This window comes from Ambystoma mexicanum, chromosome 1p, assembly GCF_040938575.1.
Source record: "Ambystoma mexicanum isolate Mex_15411 chromosome 1p, UKY_AmexF1_1, whole genome shotgun sequence".
Classification (NCBI taxonomy): domain Eukaryota; kingdom Metazoa; phylum Chordata; class Amphibia; order Caudata; family Ambystomatidae; genus Ambystoma; species Ambystoma mexicanum.
Window position 1 is genome coordinate 739,894,459 of NC_090921.1, and position 23,534 is coordinate 739,917,992.

The 23,534-nt window shown below is 46.5% G+C and overlaps 1 protein-coding gene across 1 annotated transcript in view; it reads right to left on the reverse strand.

Moving 5' to 3' along the window:
- LOC138580049 (methanethiol oxidase-like) overlaps positions 1–23,534 on the reverse strand; it is a 293,543-nt gene that overhangs the window by 32,041 nt on the left and 237,968 nt on the right. Inside the window, exon 11 of the mRNA XM_069650285.1 lies at positions 17,253–17,371. Within this exon, the coding sequence (XP_069506386.1) occupies positions 17,253–17,371 (119 nt within the window). The remainder of the gene's footprint in view (positions 1–17,252; positions 17,372–23,534) is intronic.

Below are 23,534 nucleotides of genomic sequence, written 5' to 3' on the forward strand. Positions count from 1 at the left end.
GGAAGATTAACCAATCCGTTTCTGGGAGTAGAGTGAAACCTGGGAATAGCCAAATGAAACCTTGATTGGGCAACCATGTTAATTAAGAGTACTATACAGGCCCGAGGGCTCTGCAGGAATTGGCAATGATCAGGTTACCGACCAGGAGACAAACCTGGAGAAAGAGTTATGAGAAGGAAGGAAGAGGTACAAGAAGGTTTGGTCCTTGCCTAGGAACCCACCAAGCACAAGCATCCCAACTGTCCAAGAATGTCTAACTTACCAGGGAGGAACAAGAGGCCACGAGAGCAGCCTCTGAGAGGGTGAGCATATCAGAGCCTTACAGAAACCCCAATCAAAAGGTGAGATACACTCTCTCTGGTAGGAGTGCATGAAGCCGTATTTCCATAAATCCCAGCGGGCGAACCGTGGCTAGGGGGCGAGACCATCCAAACCTGAGCATTATCCTAAGGAAGTGAGAAGTAGTGCGCGCTTGTGGGAGATTTCCAAGAAGCAAGCCGGCCACTACACCCCTAGGCCTCGAGTGATTAGAATGTTTAGTTGGGAAATTCGGAGGAACATCAGTATTCTGAAAGTAAGGTCATTATGGCACCGAGTGGACCCATCTATACACCTTTAGCACAGTGGTCCTCATTTCTTGTTCAGGTCTTCTTGCCCCATCAGCATTAAACCCACCCATCCCGGCAAAGTTAATAAAGGTTTTGAACTTTAAATGTATGGCTTGTGTGTTCTTTTGGTCCTCAGTCACATCCTGATAACAGGCAGTCATGGACTCTGGCATCCCCTGGTTTATGATGTAATAAATGTTGTGCAGAGACTTTTTTGTGTTCCAAATAGCAGGAAAGTATGGGGCCTCACATAAACGTGGGGTTGAATATGGAGTTTAAAAAAACAAATGTGTATTAACAAATGCGGCCTGAATTGAATGTGTCTTTGTCAAACACAGTAAATTGTCAGCCAAGTTTAATAAATGCATGGGAATAAGGGTCCAATTCCCATGTTGTACAAATGATGGGAAGTGACTGTCTGGCTAGTAATTTCAAATTGTGAGCCTTGCTTTAAGCAAATACATAAGAGAAAGAGGGAGTTAAACAAGTATTGGCAAAGCCAATGCACCTGGCTTGGTGCAGGAAAGGTTTTAGAAAAGGAACTAAAAGGGGGCATGGCCAGCCGAGGACCCGAACGGATGGCTCCTCGGCGAGCTCTGTGACTCCATCCGACCCCGGGGGACCCCTTAAACGTCCAGGGGCTTAACTCCCCAATCAAGTGGAAATCTATGTTGACTAGGTTGAGAGATATGCACGCCTCGGTGGTATGGCTGCAAGAGACACACTTACTCCCAGAGGATGAACAGAGGTTGAGACATAGAGCCTTCCCCACACAATATCTAGCCTCCAGTGGGACTAAAAAGCGGGGAGTGGGCATTTTATTAGCAAAAGATATCACCTTTGAGAAACGATTTGTTAAAAAAGACCCGGATGGCCGTTATTTGATGTTGGGGGGAAACTGATGGGCCAACTGGTGACCTTGATTTCAATGTATGCCCCTAATGAGAAACAGGACCATTTCTTACCAAACCTATTACCCAAAGTCGCACAATGGGGAATGAGGAAAATTCTGATTGGAGGCGATTTTAACGGGGTGATGGATGCAGCAATGGATAAAACCCTCCCAGCCACCTTCAATGACCACACATTCAGACAAGCCCTGCCCAAATTTGTAAGGGAACTACACCTATTAGAGTCCTGTCGATTTTTTAACCCACAAGATAGAACATATACCCACTACTCAGCAGTACACAGGGGTTACTCCCATATTGATATGATACTTATTTCTGAAACAGTTGTCCCACAGGTCACAGGCTTAGAAATTGGAGTGCGTTGCCTATCAGACCACGCTCCGGTACTTCTAAAAATAGAGCCAAATTATCCGCAACAACAACCCCACAAACCCTGACAATTAAATGAGGTAATATTGAAAGATCTAACGGTCCAGATAAGCATCGAGCAAACCTTACAGAACTATTTCTGGGAAAACATGACACCGGGGGTGGACTGGTCGACTATCTGGGATGCCAGCAAAGTGGTAGTACAGGGGGAGTTTATCGCGCAAACATCAAACTTTATTAAAAGTCGGGAAAGAGTGAGACGCAATATGGAAGACAATATATATAAGGCGAAGGTGGAATACAAAGACAGGGGCTCACAGAAGGCATTGCAGGAATTAAAAAAGGCCAGAGCGATCTTAGAAACCCACCTAGCAGATGATGCAGCACGCCTTCTGGTACAAACAAAACAATTTTATTATATACATGGGGGTAAAGCTAACGGACTCCTTGCTGCTAAACTAAGGCACCAGAAACTCCGGAACCGTATAACCCAACTTCATGACGGTACTGGGGAAATAGTGAGGGGGGTGAAAGAAATGGAAGAGGCGATGATCTCATACTACACCAACAACCTAAAAAAAGAAAACCTAGAGGGGGAGGCACAAGTCACATTTCTAAATCAGATAGAGTTACCACAAATTAGTGAGGCAGACAGGCAACAACTGGAAGGCCATATAACAGAGCAGGAAGTGGGGGAGGCAATAAGAGCATTAAAAGGACAAAAAAAACAGGCCCAGATGGGTTAAGCAGTGCATACTATAGAACATTCAGGACCATCTTAACAGGCCCCGTGACACACCTATTTAACCTCATTAGAGACAAGGGGCGTACATCCGGGGACATGGGTCCAGCAACTACAATATTATTGTTGAAACCAGACAGAGATCCAACGGATTGTGCAAGCTATCGCCCAATCTTCTTATTAAATGGGGATGCTAAGATCTATTCCATGGTACTAGCCCGGAGACTAGCAATCGTACTTCCCGAAATAATCCACTCAGATCAAGCAGGCTTTGTGAAGGGGCGGCACACATATGACAATATCCGCAGAGACATAGACACAATAGACTGTTGACGGAGGACTGGTCAGAAGTTTTCAGTGGCAGCTCTGGACACTTCTAGAGCCTTCGATAGCCCACACTTGGTTTTTTACGTCTAACCCTTGAAAGATTCAGGTGCGGACCAACCTTTACCTGCATGGTAATGGCCAATTTCACTAACCCATCCACTAGACTAATGGTCAACGGAAAGCTTACAGGGAGTATCCCCATTCAGAAAGGCACAAGACAGGGGTGTCCACTGTCACCCCTGATCTTTGCCATTGCTATGGAGCCATTTGCATGTAGGGTTCGTAACCACCCGGGAATCCAAGGGATTGAAGTGGGCACTGCAGGACCTCAAAAAGTAGTACTCTACGCGGATGACATTCTCCTGTTCCTAAGGGACACCTCAAACTCCTTACTAGCAGCCATACAATTCCTGGGGGAATTTGTGAAGGTCTCAGGATTCCATGTTAACTACCCCAAATCCAAAGCGCTTAATATTACCGAAAATGTAGAACAAATCCCGGAATGGGTTAATCAATATCCCCTGAAGTGGGAACTTAAGGCAGTGAAATATCTCGGGATACAACTGACCCCCAGATATGACAGGGTATACGGGGCTAATATTCCAGACCTTCTGAAAACACTAGCAAGGGATCTAAAATCTTGGCAACTGCAGGAATTGTCCTGGCTGGCACGCATCACAGCGGTTAAAATGACCCTTATTTCTAAATTCCTATACGTAGTTAGTGCCCTCCCAATAAAAATCCCGGGCCCAGCCATCCAAACATTATAGAAAGAAGTGATTACTTTTATCTGGGGGGGAAGAAACCGAGAATCCCCAAAAAAGTACTATTCAGACCACAAGCCTTGGGGGGACTGGGGATCCCAGAATTGCGTAGATACCTATGGGCAGCACAAGAAGCCCTGATGCTACAATGGACATCTGGAGAAGATCAAAATCAGTGGGTCATACTGGAAAGAACAGCGACCAAGACGCCCCTTGGGAACCTAGGCTTCCTCGCCACACGACACAGGAAAAAAGGAGGTCAGTTACTAGAATCAACCAAAACTACTCTGTGGTATTGGGATAGGGTATTGAGAAATAAGAAGATCAAAGTGGGGAGGGGACCACTCACTCCGATTGCTTATAACCCGGATTTTACCCCAGGAATGCAGGCTAATTTCTGGACACACTGGGGGGGCAGAGAAAATAACAAATAACATGGTCCTAAAAGATCTCTACGCAGACAGGTCACCCTTGACGTTTGAAGAATACAAGACCAGGTTTAACATACCGGAGCGGGAACGATATCACTATGTTCAGCTTAGGCACTGGGTCTCAAACGCAAAGGTGAAAGAGGAGGCAACTAGAAGCCCTACAGGAGTGGAGCTAACAATACAAGAAGGCCAACCAGTCAAGGGAATAACTACATTATACCGTCTAATAGGGGTGATAGACCCTGAAGAGAACCTCACCTATATGCAAAAGTGGGAGACAGATCTAGGGAGACCAATCTCTGGGGATACATGGGGCCGCATTTGGCATAGATCCGCCAGGAGTTCTAAATGTACCTCAATTAAAGAAGCAGCATACAAACTCTGCCTCCGTTGGTACATGACGCCCGTACGTATGCATGCCATCAACCCAGAATACCCTGCAGCCTGCCGGAGGAATTGTGGACAGCCTGGGGATCTCATGTGGTGGTCTTACCCACTAGCAGAGACCTACTGGAAAGAGATTTTAAGCCACATTAAAGAAATAACGGGTGTTGGACTTCCCTTCAATCCGCTAGTGGTGCTCTTGGGGGAGGCGGTCGAAGGATGTTATGCAAACTCAGGGCCTACAGCCACGTTCCTCACTCACATGCTGAGCACGGCCAGACTCATGATTGCACAAGCATGGAAGAATAAGGACGGACCAATAGCAGCCATGTGGTGGGTGAGGCTGTGGGGAGTGATGGCCATGGAAAAGGTGACAGCAATAGCCCACGGCTCTTACTCAAAGTATCTGAATATTTGGCTACCACTACACAAATTTACAGACGATAAAGAACAGATGTACTTTAAACCTAGGTTGGTCCGTGCAATACCTATCATTTGATAAACGCGAACATTAACTGAAAAGTGAATCTACCGGTTGAACAGAACACTTTTTCACCCATAAATTGGGGAAATGTTTGGGGGGGATAGTTTGATGGTTATTTTGTATGGTTAATATATATGAGCAATGGAATTGAATTGCACTGAAACCCCAAGATGGGGCAAGGAAGAGTTGGCATGAACAAAACAATGTAAGTTTGTCATTAACTGGTTATTGATGTATACATGTCTATGATGCTCTAAAAAACTTACTAAGGTTGGTAAGAAAAAAAGGAACTAAAATGAAATTCAGTATAAAAGTGAAAAACACATCAATGTACAAAAAAGGACCTGGGGTTGTAATCTCTGAATTAACAGAGACCAGTCTGGTGTCCATTTTTGAAATTGTGGAGGTGGGGGTGAAAAAACGAATTAGTACCTTCCGCTAGGTGCTTTGTTGAGAAGTCCATGATTTACCTTTCACAGTTTGTCTAGCTTTAAAAACCTGACAAGCTTACCGAGCATATAACCACGTTTTGATGCTGTAATGGTACAAATGGACTTTGTTGTAAAAAGCCCTCTTTTGTGGCTCTCAAGCACCTAGTTTGTGTTGGGTGCAAACAGTTTTCAGATAAGAGAACAAAGACTTTCTTGAACATAGTACAAATTGGAGGTATCTAAATAAGCCTGACACTTCATATAAACAGCCGACATTACTGCTCTGGAACAGGTGTCCAAAAGCTATTTGGTGATACAAAGTTGCTGTTAAGGCAGTTTCCTTGCCCTCAAGCCAACCGAAAAGCAAATATGTCTGCTGCATCGCAGGCAAAAGACCACAGATCATATTTAAGATATCTCAGTTCAGAAATAGGTATCATGCTAGTAGAGAAACTTAATTCAGTTGGTGCAACGACAGTCACATTCTGATGAAGCTTTGGTTGTTATCCTGAGACTCTAGAAGTTTACTGTGGAAGCGGTGATATTGTACTTTAGGTCCATGGTGAGCCTCATGTGGCATTGAACAGCAGCCATCATTGTGGAAATAACATCGGAGCCACACCCACACTAGGGGTGGTAACCTGGCACAAATAGTGATTTGTTGGCAAACACACAAGTGTCAATGCTGTGCGAGTATGAAGTAAGCCACCGTCCGAGTCGCAGGTGCACCTACTTCCATGCTCTGCATTAGATTAGGAAGGAGAATTAAACTGACCGAATGCTGAGCACGTGAATGCTGAGTCTACCATTTTTGTACCGTTAGGTGTAATGGAAGCTCCAGAAAAGGTTTCTGAGCTCAGGGCCAACCTTTTTAGAAAGGGGATACTATGCTGGTTCCTGAACCTATTTATGCACAGCTGCATGGAAATAAACTCTGTCTTTACCTTTGCTGTCTGCCTCCGTCACCATTATCTAGTGATGTGGTGTGGGTTTCTGCATTACCTTTTTTAGAAAGGACAGCTGTGGAAGAAGCCAGACCTAAGCCCTTACCTAGAGTAGCCGTAACAGCTGACTAAGCTGAGAGGTGACCAGAAACTACAAAGGGGTTGTCTCTGGGAACTTTGAATTGCCTATCCGAAGTCTTGTAAATATGATGCTCAGTGGGAGCTTTCTTCCAAATCTTGTATGATTGTGCTAAGAAAGAAGGGTCCATACCTAGAACAAGCCTCGCCAGTCTGTTTAAATTCAGCATAGACAAAAAGGCCTTCTGATAGAGGCTTCAGTGTCAGCAACAAATCAAGAGCTTGCATTGTCTTTTTCTACACAGAATTAAAGATCTGATAGGATGCACATTTGAAAGCTCTTCTTCCTCAGAGTCAGGATCTGGGTCTGTCAACTCTTGGAACTTTAGGAGATGTATCTGGTTCTCTATGGCCTGGCAGAGCCAAAGCAGGCTGTACTGGAACAGTGTCCCCAATGGCTAAAGGAGCATCCAGTGCTAGATTCAACTGTCCCAATGGGGACAACCTCTCCTTAATAGGAGACACAAAAGCATACGCAAACTTAGAACCACGAGGTGAACTCTCACCACACAATCTTCCATGCCAAAATCCGAACAAGTTTGAACCAAGTTTGACCATACACCCTTTAAAACGTCAGCAGCAGCAGGTTTATCTTAGTATATGTTCAGAGTACTGATGATCTATGGACCTGAACATTAGCATAAAAACAAAGCAGGCTGAACTGAAGGAGATGATACCAGAGCCTTTCTCTGCACTGAAGAAATAACCTTGGTCAAAATCACGAGTCCCAGTCCCAGAAAACCTGAGACCTGAGAAGCGGAAAACCTGAGACTGCAAATCAGATTCTTGGGGGTGAAGACAAAATACTTCACACGTCAACTTTGTCATTTTCAGACACAACCATAGTACTTTATGCCAGTACCAGGGGGATATCTGTTTAGTACTGTTATCCTGAAGCCCAGACTGTGTTGGTACCAAGAAAGACTTTGCCTTGACCTTTCGGATCTGCCTTTGAAGGTCTCTCCTCACTGTGGTGACATTTATTGTGCTTAGAAGCGGTACTGCGAGTCACATAAGACCGCGGTACTGACACTGGTACAGAAGATGAAGAGAAGTACTTATTATACCCCTCTCTCCTTTTTCTTCTCAGGAGATGATTGGTTCCTTTTTTGACAATGCAACCTTGGGATACAAATATTTACCAATGTTTTGGTGCCAGAACCCCCTGAGGAATAAGACTGTTCTCAGTTGTGACTCTCCAACCAAATGAAGCACAGGTTTACAGGATTTGGCACTTGAAGGTGCCTTGTCAACTGCGGACTGCATGGTAACTATTCTGTATTTTAAGAACATGCCTTTGATGTTATTTTTTCACACTATCGGGGGTGAATAGGTCAACTGCTACCATAGGATCTCTGGACTGGGGATGGAAGGTAAGGTACATGCTTGCATGATTGTCAGGAACCATGGTTCCTGAACCAGAAAGGCCCAGCACTGGGGCTGGTGACCTTTGCACTTGCACCAGAATACACAGCCTGATTTGGTACCCAGTACTGATTTCCCATTGCTTATCTGCACCCCGACGACATACTCTTCATTGTCAACTGTAGTCTAGCCCTCCAATACCTCTGTGCCATTCTCAGACAGACCACACAGGAATGCACTTGGTGTAGGTTTCCGTGGCACGTCACACAGGACCCATGTTGGTCAGCTGCAACCAATGCATCTCAAAGGCTATTCTGTAGCATGCTTGAAGGGAGGCAGTGTAGGAGAAAAGACCAATTGAATTAGTGAAAAATTCAAAAGTAAATGCTTTAGAAATAGACCAAAAATTGACTGTCAAAATGAGGCAATATTCAGAGATGCTTTGCCCTGGACCTACCATAGGAGGTTGGTGATGCTCTATTAATAGGGGTGGGTCGGCAGGAGATCGGACGCTAGGAGATGCTTTTTGGGGGGAACCAAGAGACTCGAGTGGATGCAACCCTGTGATGGGGAGTTGGGAACCAGTTCCCTTTAAATGTGGTGGGGTCTTCTAAAATTACCCCGTCAAGATTTAGATTTGCAAGACGGTAACTCAAACACTGGATGTCATCAAGTCCTGCTTGAACTCGCAACTCTCCAGACGATGAACGTTTGCATTGCTTGGTACATGCAGGAACTGCCCTTCTAACTACCAAAGAGAGGCCAATAAGGTGCTTGCTTCTAGTGACTTTTCAGGACCAGCCTTGCCACTAGCCTCAAGCCAGAGACTTGAAGTTGCCCAAGATGAACTTAAGTAAGAATTCCCGGGAGTTGTGGCATGGTTCTGTGTTACCTGCTCATTGTCACTGGAGTTCAGCTGCACCCCTCCTCCACTGGGCTGTTCTGTAATCTTCCCGGCCTTCTGTGGATAATCTGTGCCCTCCGATGACTCCTCTGCTTGGGAGAACATCCTGCAGCTGACCTTGACCACCAAGAGGTTTAGGGACACAAGGAACAGGACTGCCCTGGTAAAAACCATCTGGAAATCCCTGACTACGATGCACCCAATGACAAATCTTCCCGAGGGACCTAAAGGGCTTCACAGATAAGCAGGATGGGACTGGGGAATAACATTCGCTCAGGCACCAATGAAAAAGTGAGCCATAGTTGCAAATGGCAATATTTCGCTTTCATGACAACTGAGTAGTAGCCAAATGGGAGTTTTTGGTAAAATGGGTTGCAAATACTGCATTTTAAAGAATGTTTGTTGAGTAACATTAGTCAGAACTACCAGTCACACAGTGAAGAAACTGATCAGATTGGCCCACTTAAGACCCCCATAAAACAGCTTGCACTTGCTTGTTGGGCCTGCACTTCAGGTAATGCCCCATAGGCCATCCTGAGCCTGCATAAAAGCACATTACTGGCTTTTTGGTATTTAACCAAAAGTTTCTATGCTCAAAGACCTTCCTTTGGGTATCTGACATTTGCAAGGGGACCGAGAAAATGTAACCTCAAGTGACCTAGCACCCAAGAATTCTGCAGGTACAGTAAAACCTGACCACCTAGCATACCTACACCCTCCCACTTAATTGGCCTATTATCAGGATTATCTCTCACCCAGCCAATACTTCACCTCCTGGCAACCAACCTAAATCCTAAAGAGCCAGCATAACAATTCAGAAGAGTGGTCCAGCGTCTTACCTTTTCTAGGAGCACCACTAAATAGCATAAAGTTGTAACCAATCCCACTGTTGGCACTAACTGAGACCGTTACTGGAGATCGAAATCTTCTGCCTAAAGGCTTGGGAATTTCGTTTTGCATTGTGCGACAAATCCAGGAAATTAGTCACATCTCCCCAAGAGGGAGACAACCTCTTTGGGACTCGGGAGGTGGGCCAGCAAAGTTGCACATCCCTAGGGGACATGGTACCCACTGAAGGACAGGCCAACTCTTAGTAGGGATATGTGCCACCCTCCCCTTCCATGGACAGCCAATGTCTTCATTGGCAATTTGAGAATACCTCAAGACATTGAAAAAATGTTGTGCTTGGCTTCTGACCCGTTGCGGTCGTCCTCACAGAACCAATGGTTGGCTTCCTCTCATTCCAGAGACAGACATAAAAGGAGCATTTTACTGACACAAAGAGGAATGAGAGACCAAGCACGAAGGAGACTTACAAGCCTGCAGAGCCAAGACAGAGAGAAAAGGCAGTTCCCCTTTGAGCTGGAGTCAGGGAGACGTCCCAAGCATCAGGCATGGAGCGTGGGGCAGCGAGGGAGCTTATGGAGTGCTACTCCCTACCACCAGGCCGCAGGGAGGCCTAAGCGAGGCAGAACCGCTAGCCAGCCCGAGAAGAGGCAAAAGTCTGGACACCCCATGTGGGGTTAAGATAAACACAACGCTAAAAGAAGCTGAGAGGCCTGCACCAGGGAACCTCTGTCAAAAGTAATGCAAAGGAAGAATAAGTCATCCAAAAAAGTACATACACCAAGCAATATGTAACTCTAAGTTATTGGAGCCAAACAGCAGGGAAGCATGGTTCAGACAGCGCCTTGGACTGTACTAAGTGAGCTGTCAACACCGCCCACTGTGGCCAAACCTTTAATACTACATTTGTGAAATGACCATACAACATTTTGGTTACGTTTTTAGGGCAGGTCACAGGCACCGATTGGTGGGACTACGTCAGTCCCCCCTATCAAAATATATGTTCAATGATCCCAATTGGTTGCTACAACTTTTTTGACACACAATAACACCCTGACATCACAACCTTTCCCACACTGTCCCTCAATTATGTGAGTGTGCTGAACCGTCAAAAAACATTTGCTCGGCATTGGTTGGCAAAGTCCAATATACAAAACAGCTTGAGATGCCAAGGGGCGAGACATTCACACAGAGTCTGGCCAATAATGTGGCCCGCGGACATCAGCGAGAACACTGTTGCACCTTCAGGACACCGAAACCTCTCTCTGTTGATTGACTCCCCGTCCCATGCCCCATAGCCTCAACCCCAATGTTCTGGCCCCCCAGCTCCCTTCTCACGCCTTGCTGCCAAGTGTAGTCTGACCACACTGTGGCTGGAGTTTAATTAACTTCATTTAATTTCTATTTCTCTGCCAATTCTCCTCATGCACCCAGGTGCCTATCTCGTTGGCCTCGAAAGTATCTTTTAGAATAGCTTAGCTGTAGCTGCGTTCTCCTGGGAGCCTTCAGCCGTACAACATTTCAGCATAATGTTTCTGCTGAATGTTCAAGAAATACATTCTGCTTGTCACACAAGGGCATGCATCTCTTTTGTTATGAGAGGTCTGCGAGAAATGCTTCTTGAACATGGGCCTACAACAAAAATGGCTTCTCTACTGTTCACATATTGCTCAAAGAAAACCCCCATACCCTAAGCCCCATACAACATCTCTCATCCCCACCCTGTGCCCGCTCTATGCAACTACGTCACACAGCCCCCAAAGCACCCACCCCTCATTGAGTTCCACCCTGGGACTTCTCGCACTGCGCCTGCTTCTATGTCATTTTATGCAAGCAGCGCCACGTTCAATGACGTCTTCACCCCCGATGTGACCCACCACATTACTCGTGACATCACCATTTCCGACCTTTTCTCTTTCTTTTAGTACAGGGAACAAAGTGATGGAGCCAGAGTAGGGAGATATTCTGAATAAATAAAAGTTTAAAGCCAAAACTAGAATGAGTTGTCCATCTCCTGACTCCACTTACCACAACTGTCTTAGAACATCTCTACTTATTCTACTTATCTTACAGAATCCCAACTATATCCCCGTTTAGACTTTCCGCTAATTAACACTGATCGTTTCTCGGGTTCTTGTCCACCTCTTCTTCTGGAGAACTTGACCTCTACTGCTTGACCACCGCTACCAATATCCAAGCAGCGGGACGCTAAGGTTCCCTTTCTGGCATGTATGAGTAACCGACCCAGGGCCTGGGAAACTGACTAAATCGATCTACCTTGTTTCTATATTATTCTCACCAGCAGGATTGTTTTATCTTAATTTTAAAATGTACCACTTGTTTCTAAGGCTTCCTCCTTCGGACCTTAAAGTATGCAAATCAGTGTTTAGCTCACTCAAACATTGTGTGATTTGACCCTTATTCAGGCAGCCAGTAGATCACTGAAGTATGCCTTTTGCCCAGAGCTATCAAAGTGCCAAAGCTCAGACATATGGGAGTGGATAAAATGTCAACTAGTTGATAGGGAAGCCCGTACTAGCTTTGTACACAAGAAGCTGTGCGGTCTCACCAATAGCTGCTGGATTCCAGATCTGCTGTGATACTGTTCACAGACATGTTTAATGGCTTCTTTTAATATCATCACTAACATGCATACACATCATAAAGACAGTGCCTAGTAAATGTCAAGGGCCCGCCTAGATCCAATTCCCAGAGGTCATCAGAAATGCTCAGTGTGATTGTTGATTCAGAAGAGATGGAGGTCTTAGTTTTCCACGTTATCCTGAAAAGGCTTGTCTATAGGTAAACCTGTGGGGCATAAACATCATGTTAATGTTAAATTATATTTGTACTGCGCACTATCACCACCGGAGTGGTCCCCTGGCACTCCGGCGGATCTGAAAAGGAAAGGGGGTGGGGGGAGAGTTAGTGGGAACAAGCGGGTTAAGTTCAAGAGAGCAGTGATGTGCTGTTGGCAGCTTCAGTTCGGTTAACACTGTTCGCTGACCTTGGGGGTGCTTTCCGGTCGGTAGCCGTTGTGTGCTGTTGTGTGGTTTGTTTTGTTGTTGCAGTGTAGTGAGGTTTGTGCAGTTTGTTGTGCTTTAGGGTTGTGTTTGGTTAGAGTTTAAGAGGTGTATGCAGAGGGGTGAAATTGTTAGTGGGTTGGTTATTGGCCTCGCTATCTAGAAGTGATATGTGCTAAATGTCTATGTTCTTTCTAGATGTGGTGTGTGAATATCTCTGCATTTCTATCTAGATCCGGCACTGGCTAATATTCACAATCCTGTCTATATATAACGCATGCCAATATTCACAATGCTATCTAAATGTGGTACTTGCTAACATTCATAGTTGTAAGAGTGGCACTTGCTAACATTTACAATCCTATCTAGGTGCGACGCAAGCTAATGTTCACAATTCTAACTAAATGTGGTACTTGCTATCATTCACAATTCTGTCTGGGTCCAGCGCAGGCCTATGTTGACAATTCCATCCACGTGTGGCTCTTGCCAACATTCACAATTCTATCCAAGTGTGGCAGTAGCTAACATTCAAAATGCTATCCAAGTGTGGTACTTGCTATCATTCACAATTCTGTCTGGGTCGGCGCAGGCTACTGTTCACAATTCTAACTAAATGTGGTACTTGCCATCATTCACAGTTCTGTCTGGGTCTAAATGTGGTACTTGCTAACATTCATAGTTGTAAGAGTGGCACTTGCTAACATTTACAATCCTATCTAGAAGGCACAAGCTAATAATCACAGTACCATCACAATTTAGGTAGCTTTGTCATGTGGCAGGGCTTCCAGAATAGAGTGATTGCTTTACTCCCCACCCTGGCCACCCCTACCTTCTTTGTTGCTGCTGGTTGACGACTGGCTCCTGGCTTCCCCTGCTGACACCTGCAGACACTATCTGGATCCGCCTCAGTTGGAGCCACCCTTTGCCTCTGGGCCCTTAGCCGCAGGGGCTGCCGGGCAGAGGGCTGCACCGGAAGGGCTCCTAAGAGGGCTCTACGGGCCAGTGGAAGGTGCAGGGAGGGATGGGAGGCGGGTGGAGGGGGGACAGGGAGGGGGGATTGGAAGGACACAGGAAACAGGAGGAAAATGAGAAACATAAATAAAAGGAAGAACACAAAACACACACAGGAGCAGGTAAGAGGGAGGGCTGGCCTACCACATGGCCACTGGTGCCGGGGAGTGAAGGGGTGAAGAGAGGCTCCAAATGGGGCCAGAGGCACCGCACTTACCATGTGCTCAACGATCACGCCAGAGTGAGGGACAGCAATCATGAACATAAAACATTGCTAGATGTGTTACAGAAATCGCTATGGTATCCTTAGTGATTAAATCCAATTGCCAATGTAGGTTCTTTCTATTCACCTTACTACCATATTTGTATTTATTAGAAACTGAAAACAATGCTTCTGCATGAAACACTACAGTAGCAACCATACAAAAAATGGATTAGTCCCATAAATGGGAAATGTACAGTGGTAGAGTTTGCCGGTAGGGCGAGTTGGATCAGGTGAGGGTTGAGATACATTGGTACATTAAATTCAGACCCTACAGAACAGGTGACTGTATTGCTTAATTTAAGATTGATATACCACTGGACATAGAGGGGATCATGGGTAGAGGATGGAGAAGCGGAGTTAAGGAGCATCACAGTAGATCAGGGTCTCCATTCCAGGGAGAAAGCTGGTTTTATTGTCTGGTGGTAGAAGGTTCCAGTGGAAGGGCACCAGGAACGAGGAGTAGTAGAAATGGGAGGAATTGCACAGTGGATGGGAACACACAGATAACAGTGCTTGAGGGCCTGTAGTCCCTGAAGTAGAGTAGCAGGAAACAGAGTTAGCCAGATTACGGATGGAAGGGGCAATACGTGGACAGATGTATAGAAATATTGTAGAGGGTATGAGTAGCAAAAAACTGAACTTTGTTGATGTGAGCTAAAGTGTAGCTGGTAGGCTAAAGAGGAGGAGGTGTCAGCAAATGTAGTGGTGACTGAGAACAAGGGTGGAATCAAGGTTTTGTGGGGGGATATGGGATGCAGAGATGGATTTTCCTTGCATTCAATATTTTAATCGAAGCAACAGTAGTACTTGATGTGAGAAATTGAAAGAGATTGACGTGCCAAGTGTTATGGGGCATTGGAGGAGGAGAGAGGCAGATAACGCAGGGAAGCAGTTTAATTCAGTTAGAGGAATTTAGCATGAGGAACTGATGTTCCATACAGTGCCATATGGAAGAGAGACAGTTGGATATAGGCGAGGATAATTTAGACGTGTAGGAGCGAAATAAAACGATCTGGTTGTCATCATCAAAAAGGTGAGCCAGGAAAACGAAAGATGAGGCCAGTTTGCCAAGTTAGGAGGACTACGGGGTGATGATGAGCGGACCAAGAAAAATCCCTTGGGGGAAACGCCCAATCATATCCACTCCCATATTCAACATATTATGCACACAATTTCTGATCACATTCCGCCCGAACCAGTGTTGTGTAAAATTAGCTCTAAAGATAAAAATGAACCCATTAGACAGGTCCCAGGCAAGCCCCTTTGCACCAATGAGAGCTTTTAGAATGTTTGAAAGTGGTTTGGATGTACCATCTCATTGACATTTTGGCAATGTGCAGTATGTCCTTAACAAACTGGGTGCTACGACCATCAAACCTAATGGCTAACAACAAACCCCTGTCATCCTTGGAGTATTTGAGATTCCAATTGTCAATGCAACTCTTAAACCCTGACACTTAGAATGATGCTAGGAGTTTTTGTCTTCTCAGATCTTACACCATTCAGTTTTTTGAAAGAGAATGGACTGATCACTGCTGATTTCTTCTAATATGTCCACCAACACTATCTTTTGTTCCTATCTCTGTAACTATTCTACAGCAATATCTGGGATAACACCATGCTGAATGAGAAGTTGAAACTATAAATAATACATACAAGACGTCAAGACGTCTGCCAATTGCTCGACAACATTGATTGTGAATTTCCATTACCACACTCACTTGGCACAATGTACGAGGATCCTAATAGTTTGTATGGATATACCTTGAATAAGCTCAAATTCAAATCTGTGCCCATAAATGTACTCGTTACCAGGAACCCTTTGGAAAATGTTCCAATTAGCTGACAACCAAATACTTTTCATCTTTGTTCAAGATTTTTGCAAGACTTTCATACTAAACGGCACAACTGCAAAGAAAAGTATGTTTCAGAAATTGTAAAAAAAATGGTCACATCTAATTTCATAATAGGAAACCTATTGTTATTACATTTCTTCTAGACACACAACATGCAATCCCTAACTTTCTTTACATGTTGTTTTGAATAAATTGAATGTAGTCTCTGCGTATGTCAGCAACTGCTAAAAACAAAAAGATGTTTAGAGTGTTCCATCAAATTTTAAATTCTACTCCACCCCTTTTCTTACTTTACAAAGCACACCAGGGTTGCAAGATCTACCAAAGCTACCAAAAAGGGTTAATACAGCATTACATGTAGGCTGCCCATCTCATACGTTGTCAAAAAAGAATATCAATAAACATCTGATAAACAAGTCAATCTATGCACCAACCCCATTTTAAGAACAACAGGATCGGCTTTATTAGGCAAATACAAATTTGCAAAATAGAAGGTACATCGAAAGAGCAAAGGCTTCCCCCATAGACATGTATAGTTGAAACAGGGATTACCCATCGGACGAGTACCCTCATATTCAACTATATTCAGCCATCTAACTCTTTTCCCCCAGAAGAGTTGGATTCAATCTTGCCTGGATTAAACACTGGTCAAATTTTCAAACGCCAATCCCCTTTTTCCTTCCCAGAGAATAAGGTCTAGCAACAACCATGGTGATGTTACAATATGCCACCTTTTCAGACCACCACTATGGTGATGATGGGCGCAGGATATCTATTGATTAACATGACATAGCGGCAAATGGAAGAATCTGACATTTGCTTTGGAGGAAGAGATTACATTGGGCGTTTCCGATTACAAATGGTTGCATATTTCTAAAAGAGGACCCACACTGTTCATAAGTCTCCACAGACTCGAGAAACTACAGTAAAGACATTCTATAGGTGGGCACCTATGGTACAATTGCAGTGGGGTGGGTAACTGGGGCTCAAGAATAACAGCTTGCACATTGGTTTTGATTGTTCTTCATTGATCTCACCACATCCTACTCCGAATTCTCCAAGAAGCTACTTGATGAAGTTGGCACTTAACAAATTACCAACATATAAATATAATGAATAAAAGACTATGCCCAAGTTGTTTGCAAGTCTACCATACTGAATGTGGAAACAGCTTCCAACCTCACAATTTGCTGCTGGAGGACCAGTTTCACCATTTTGATGAGATGCAAACCTACAATGCGAAATTCCAGAGGAATCGCTAACACTGAGCATCTAAACGACTTGAACAGTTCAGATGAGCTCCTTAGTAGCACACAGTAACTTTGCAATGTGCAGTCAAGAGACTGGAACGGTTCCTACAACTATAAGTAGGTTACTCTTATTGGTACTCGTTTGAGGTCTTACTTTTTTCTATTTTAATATTAAATCACAATAGAGTCGGGCTCTTACTGGATCATGTCCGGATAGTACTGTTTGTCCCAGGCGCTGTACAGCGAGGTGGTCACATACAGCCTCCGCCCATCCAAGCTGAGCTGGAGCATCTGGGGTCCACCCTGGATCCTCTTCCCCTAAAATAAACAAATATGCAAGCTGTAAAAGGCAGGATTTCAACAGGCCCTACCTTCCCTTTAGAATGTGACAAACTACTGTCTGCAGGTAACCCGTGCAAGACTGCAACCAGCCTGTGCCTCTTCAATTCCACCAGAGTTCAAGTAGAGTCAGTTATCACCTATCTGGCTCGATTAGTGGTGCTTATCCCCACAGCAACTCCACCCTGTACCGCAGCTGGCCTCTGTACCGCTTACTTTTATTGTGTGATTTTTACTATTTCTAGAGGTTCATTGTTGTGTTTCCATTGACTGTCCTCTGGGTACACACTCTTGGCCTGGTTCGCCTAACTGGGTCCATTGTGGATTTATCGTGTTTTATGGGGAAACCCAGATATTTTTAGTAGCTTAAGTAACCCTGGTATTCAAATACTGCCAACCTTGGGAGGAGATGCATACCTTCATAAATGTTCTCTTCCCAAAGAGGGGTGGCTTGATAGCATGTGTGATGACTTCAGCCAGTTCTGGTTTTGAGCATTCCTATCTGGGACTTGTAATGTTATTTTCCCCCTATTGATAAAATGGGCCCTCATGTCCTAGCATGCAATGTGTAATACGAAGCTGACATCATATGACATGGAGCGACATTGCAACAAAGTTAGCAGCTTTTCCATGTTCGAACATGGAGATTTTCTAAGGTGGCTTGTTTCCCTTTGGTTGTTGCTACTGGATCAGCCCACCACTCCTAATAAACACCCATTCCTGGAAAACCAGCTCCAGATCTGTTACAGTGCAGGGATGATGTTTTACAACTAAATGCATTTAATATGATTTACATGCGTGGTGTCGTGAAAGAGTTAGAATGCACATTTTTAAAAACATGTTTCAATTTTTTAAGCCTTGGGGTGGTCCCCCCCACAGAACAGTGCAGTTTGTTTTAATTATTAAAATGTCTTCATAAACAACCGGTCCCCATAGGACAGTGCAGTGTGTTTTCTAGACAAAACCTTTCTATACCAATTTGCTCTTTACAAATAGTATTAAAAGTATATTCTAAAAGAACGTATAAAGGATAAAAAGCACACGTATCGCCATCGAGGCGTACTGTCCTGCAGTAAAATGGGCACCGGACCAAACAGCAATTACAGAAGACAAGGTATAAGAGAATCCTTAATCCATATATATGCGCTCGGGAGAAATCTTGCATACAAGCTGAGTGGACAATGAGCCTCATTCCGAGTGTGGCGGTCTGGAAATACTGGTGCCAGTCGCACCATACAAGCACCCTTTTCCGGACTTGCACACTACGAGTCATGATGCTGGAAATTCTGCACCCCAAATCCGACTCACAGTGTTACCGTTGCTGCCTGCACCGTGAACACCAGCAGCGGCTGCTACCGGGGGCCGTGCCGGAAACACTGGCACAGCGGTATTACGGCTTCATTCCGAGTACCGCCAACATGGAAACACTGACATGAAAAGGCCGTCCCAGTGTGAATACCACGTAGGGAACACCGGCACTGGTGTGCATCGGCTGTACAGGGAGGCCATAACCTCCATAGTGGGCCTAATCCAGGATGACATCCAGAGCTCAATCGACATCAGGACCGCCATACCCGCCTTGCTCAACTTGGTATCAGTGCTGCATTTCATGGCCACTGGCACCTTCCAAAACACCATGGGAGAGCTGCACGGGTTATCCCAACTCTGTTTTTCTATGATGCTCGTCCGGATCTTGGATGCCATCCTGCGGCACGTGTCGCTCACATAGCCCTCCCCTGAACACATGCCCAGGTCAATGCGCCTAAAGTGGGGTTCCATGCCCTTGCAGGCATGCCCAACGTGATAGGTGCGTTGGACTGTACTCACGTAGAGCTGGTGGTCAGACATGCCAATGAGGCCATCTACCGCAACCAGAAACTGTACCACTCCTTGAATGTTCAGGTTGTGGGTGATGTAACCTCCTCATTAGCCACTGCTGTGTATGGTTCCCTGGATCTATGCATGATTCCATAGTGCTGCATAACTCCACACTCCCAGGGTACATGGCACGATACAGCAGAGAGCGGACCTGGTTATTGGGTGAGTGAAAGTACCGACCCATAGAATGTGCACTGTTGAATGGGGGGGTTGACCACTCTGACCAGTGCATGTGCGTTATGCAACAGCATGTCCACATGTTGCATGCATGAGCAGGAGCGCATGTCTGGCATGTGGTGCATGGGCAAATGGAGCACACTCCATTGCAATTAGTCCACAGAAGGACAGGCACAACACATGCACAGCAGGTGCCAGAATGCATCACAACAATGCCGCCTACCCCAGCATGTACACACTGTGCACATCACCCACTGACTATGTTACAGCCATGTCAGACAAAGGTAACCTACCTCCCCATCAGCACCATAACCCACAGCATGATGCCAGGTCACCTGCCTGTCACAAGCACACATACCCATATGCATGTGACAAAAATCTGAACAATGGTGTAACACAGAATGACGAATGGAAGAGGTGACCATTGTACAGCATGCAAATGCTAAAACATACATGGCAGACATTAAAAAAGTAGATAGCTGTTTCGCCATAGGGGTAATGGGCAATGTGGGAGTCATATGGGATGGGGAATGTGGGCGCAAACCACTGCCTCCTGCCTTACGATACACAAGAAACCAGAGACAACTGTGCCATTCCCTACGTCTTGAGTCAATCCCATGTGACACTGACCAACATCCAGACATGGCTGCATTGACACCTCCACCACAATGGGCCTCATTATGAGGTAGGTGGTAAGGGATTACCAGCACCGGTAAGGACACAAGTGCCGGTAATCCCTTACCACCCTTTTCCTAGGTCCCTTAGCGGGTCCCTTCCTTAACGCCTGGTTTTTCCAGGCGTTATGGATGGGACCCGTTAAGGGACTTAGAACTAATAACGGTACTGCAAATTGCGGTACCGTTATTAGCTCCATCCCCATTTCCATTGAGCCCTATGGGGGCTCGTATGAGAATGGGGAATGGTTCCCGGAATGGGGACTTACCGGGTCCTCCAAGGTTGGAATGACCCGGTAAGTCCCTATTTCGGGAACCCGGACCCGGAATGCGGTAAGTGGGTAGCCATGGTGCTAATAGCACAATGGCTACCTCCTACCTCGTAATGAGGCCCAATGACTTTGTCCCCCTTGTGTCCCTCCCATACAGGTGATCCCCAATACCCCTTGATGCAATGGCTTATATCCCCCACCAGGCAACCACAAAATCAGCACGAGCATGCCTACAACTGTGCACACACACAAAGTGCACCACTGAACAATCATTTGGACTGCTGAAGGCAAGGTCCTGCTGCCTGATTAGATCTGGTGGTGCCCTCATGTACAGTCCCGTGAAGGTGGGCAAGATTGTCCTGGCCTGTGCCATATTGCATAACATGTGCATCAGGCACAGCATTCTCCTTCTCCCAGATATAGGCATGTCTCCAGCGAAGGGGGACGACGACAGTGACACTGATGCTGAAATCCCATTGCCCCATTGCAGGGATGCCATTGATGGGGTTGAGGCACTATCAACTAATCACCCACTACTTTGAGCATAGAGCACATGCACATGGCCTAGGCCACACACCACAATTAAGACCGTACAGCAAATAAAGCACTCTCTCACGTAAATAATGAATGTCCAGACATGATTTGCAATGCAACACCCAGTGTATTTACACAAATGGAAAAATGTACAGGTGGATCAACACCCCTTCCCCAACTATCTGTCCCCACTCCCCCTCCCCAACTATCCCTCCCAACTCCCCCTCCACAACTATCCCTCCCCAACTTGTGTCACACTGTCAATAATGTCTCAGTCCAAGACACACCCATGGCACATGTTTGACCAGGGCCTAGTTTCATGGCTGCTTGCCACCTGGCCCGCCCTTGTGCCCTGTAGCAGACAGCCGCATTGACCCCTGTCTTGGGCTGCTCTGGTGAGAACTAGCGGGTGTGGAGTTTGTGGATGGCGTGTGGGAATGCTCACTGGCCCGTCAATCCAGGGCCACCTGCACAGACATTGCCAGTGACTCTGCCATGCCCGACATAATGCTATTGCCCTCGTGGACCTTCCTGGCCATGAGTACAATTGCGGATGTTGCACGTCCAAGGGCAGGTTCAGTGCGGTGTCAGTGGCCTGCAAGCGTTCCCGCATGAGCTGTACCGCAGTGCAGGGCTGCCTCCCTCCGCATAAGGTGCCACTCCTCCAGGCGCTGCTGCACCAGGGGCAACAATCCTTTCTGCCTTTCCTCGATGCGGTGCAGAAGGCCCTCCATGTCCCTGACACTGGGAAAGGGCGGGCGTGGGGTGTTTGTCAGGTTCGAGGGGCTGAATACCGGCCTCTCATATGTGGCATTGTTCGTGGTGTACCCTGTGGTATTACCTGCATTATCAGCAGGTTCCTCATTGCTGTACTCAGGCACATATAGCGGAGGCTGCTGGGGTGGGGTTAGTGACCGTCCTCCTGCCCTCGCCCTTGTAGGCATTTTCGCCATGGCTGTAGCTGCCTGGGTTGGCGGGGCAACTGTTGTGGCCACTGCAGGGGCTGCCTGGGTTGGAGGGGCAGCTCTTGTGATGGCTGCCTGGGTTGGAAAGGCAGTAGTGACAGTCACAGTGTGCGCGGACATGTCCTGGGTGGTGGTGGTGCATGGAGTCGACCACCTTCCACGTCTGGTGCCCCTTGAAGTGCCTGGTTGGACTCCATCACTGTCAGATGATGTCCCTGAGGGTTGAAGAAAGGCATGATGTTGGAAACCAGTGTGGTTTTAACAGACTCTGATACATGCAATGTGTTGGTCGTGAGGTGGGCTGTTGAGGGGACATACTGTGGCACATGGCATGGTGCACTCTTGCTTGTGTTGTGCGGCCTCATCTGCAGGTAGTGGGATGTTGGCACATGCCACACAGATGTACTGTGACTACTGGCGTGATGACCTGTCATTTGCTGGGGACGGTGGCATGGGGTCTTTCAGGGTGTGGGGTGTTGGGATGTGAAGGGGGAGTATTGAGGGGGAGTTTGGAAGGTGCAAGGCAAATGTTGATGGCTGACCCAGTTGCAGGCGCAGTATGTGTATTGGTGGTCTGTGGTCAGTCTGACAGGGACGTGAAAGGCCCATGCCTTTGCTATTGGATGGAAGGGTGGGCATGTGTAGGTGCAGGAGAGGGCCGGCATTGTCTTGTTGTGATGGCACGGCAGGCACACATGCAGTAAGCGGTGGCAGGGTGCCTTGTGTCTGTGTTGGGGGACATACTTGTTCACTTGGCAGTACAGGGTGCCTGTGCAGTGTTCCTTAGGGATTTCAGACATGGGTCATTGTGATGGGGCCTTGGTGTATGGCTGCAGCAGCGCCCTGGGTGTTGATTCAGGTTTGTGTTAGTGTGGCTGCAGGGTGTGATTTGGGGAATGGGACTCTGCAATTGCCATTTCAGTGCAGTAGTGGTACCATGGTGAGGGCAGGGTGGGCAGAGGGGTTGTTATTTATATTCAGGCTCATGTACTCACCAGCCTCGATGGGTGTCCTGGCTCCGGCCTCCGCAGTGCCCACTCCTTAAAGGGCCTCCATGTGCAGCACGCTGCTGCACTTCTCCTCCCAGGGCATGAGGTGGATTAGAAAGGATGGTCCATCACCAGTGCCCATGCATTGTCTGAGGTGCGCAGACAGGAGGTTCCGAAACCTCAGGCAGAGGTCGTCCCGCTGCTTGTGGCAGTCTTTCACTGTGAGTTGGGTCCTCCCAACTGCTGACACCTTTTGTGCCACCTCCTCCGAGATCTCCTTTTTCCTCTGATGGGTTCTGCAGCGCTGATCTGTGGAAAACAACTCCCCGGCATGCTGGACTATGGTCTCTGCCAGCATGTGTAGCTCCGCCTCTGAGAAGCGCAGCTTGCGCTGCTGGGTCTCACGGATGTTTGATGCCATGCTCCAGTTTTGATTTCAGCAGTCATGAGGGGTGGACTTCTACTGGATCTTGCAGATTGCAATGGATTGTGTTTTAATGATGGCCGTTGGCCTGTTTCTGTTCTGGCGATCACTTTATTTTCGGTCACGGTATTACTGGTACCGCTGTTTCTGGTGCTGCTGTGTCTGGAACTGCTGCGTTCGGCATCATCATTCAAGAACCGAGGGGACCAGCACCCAGGGTGACAGTGCG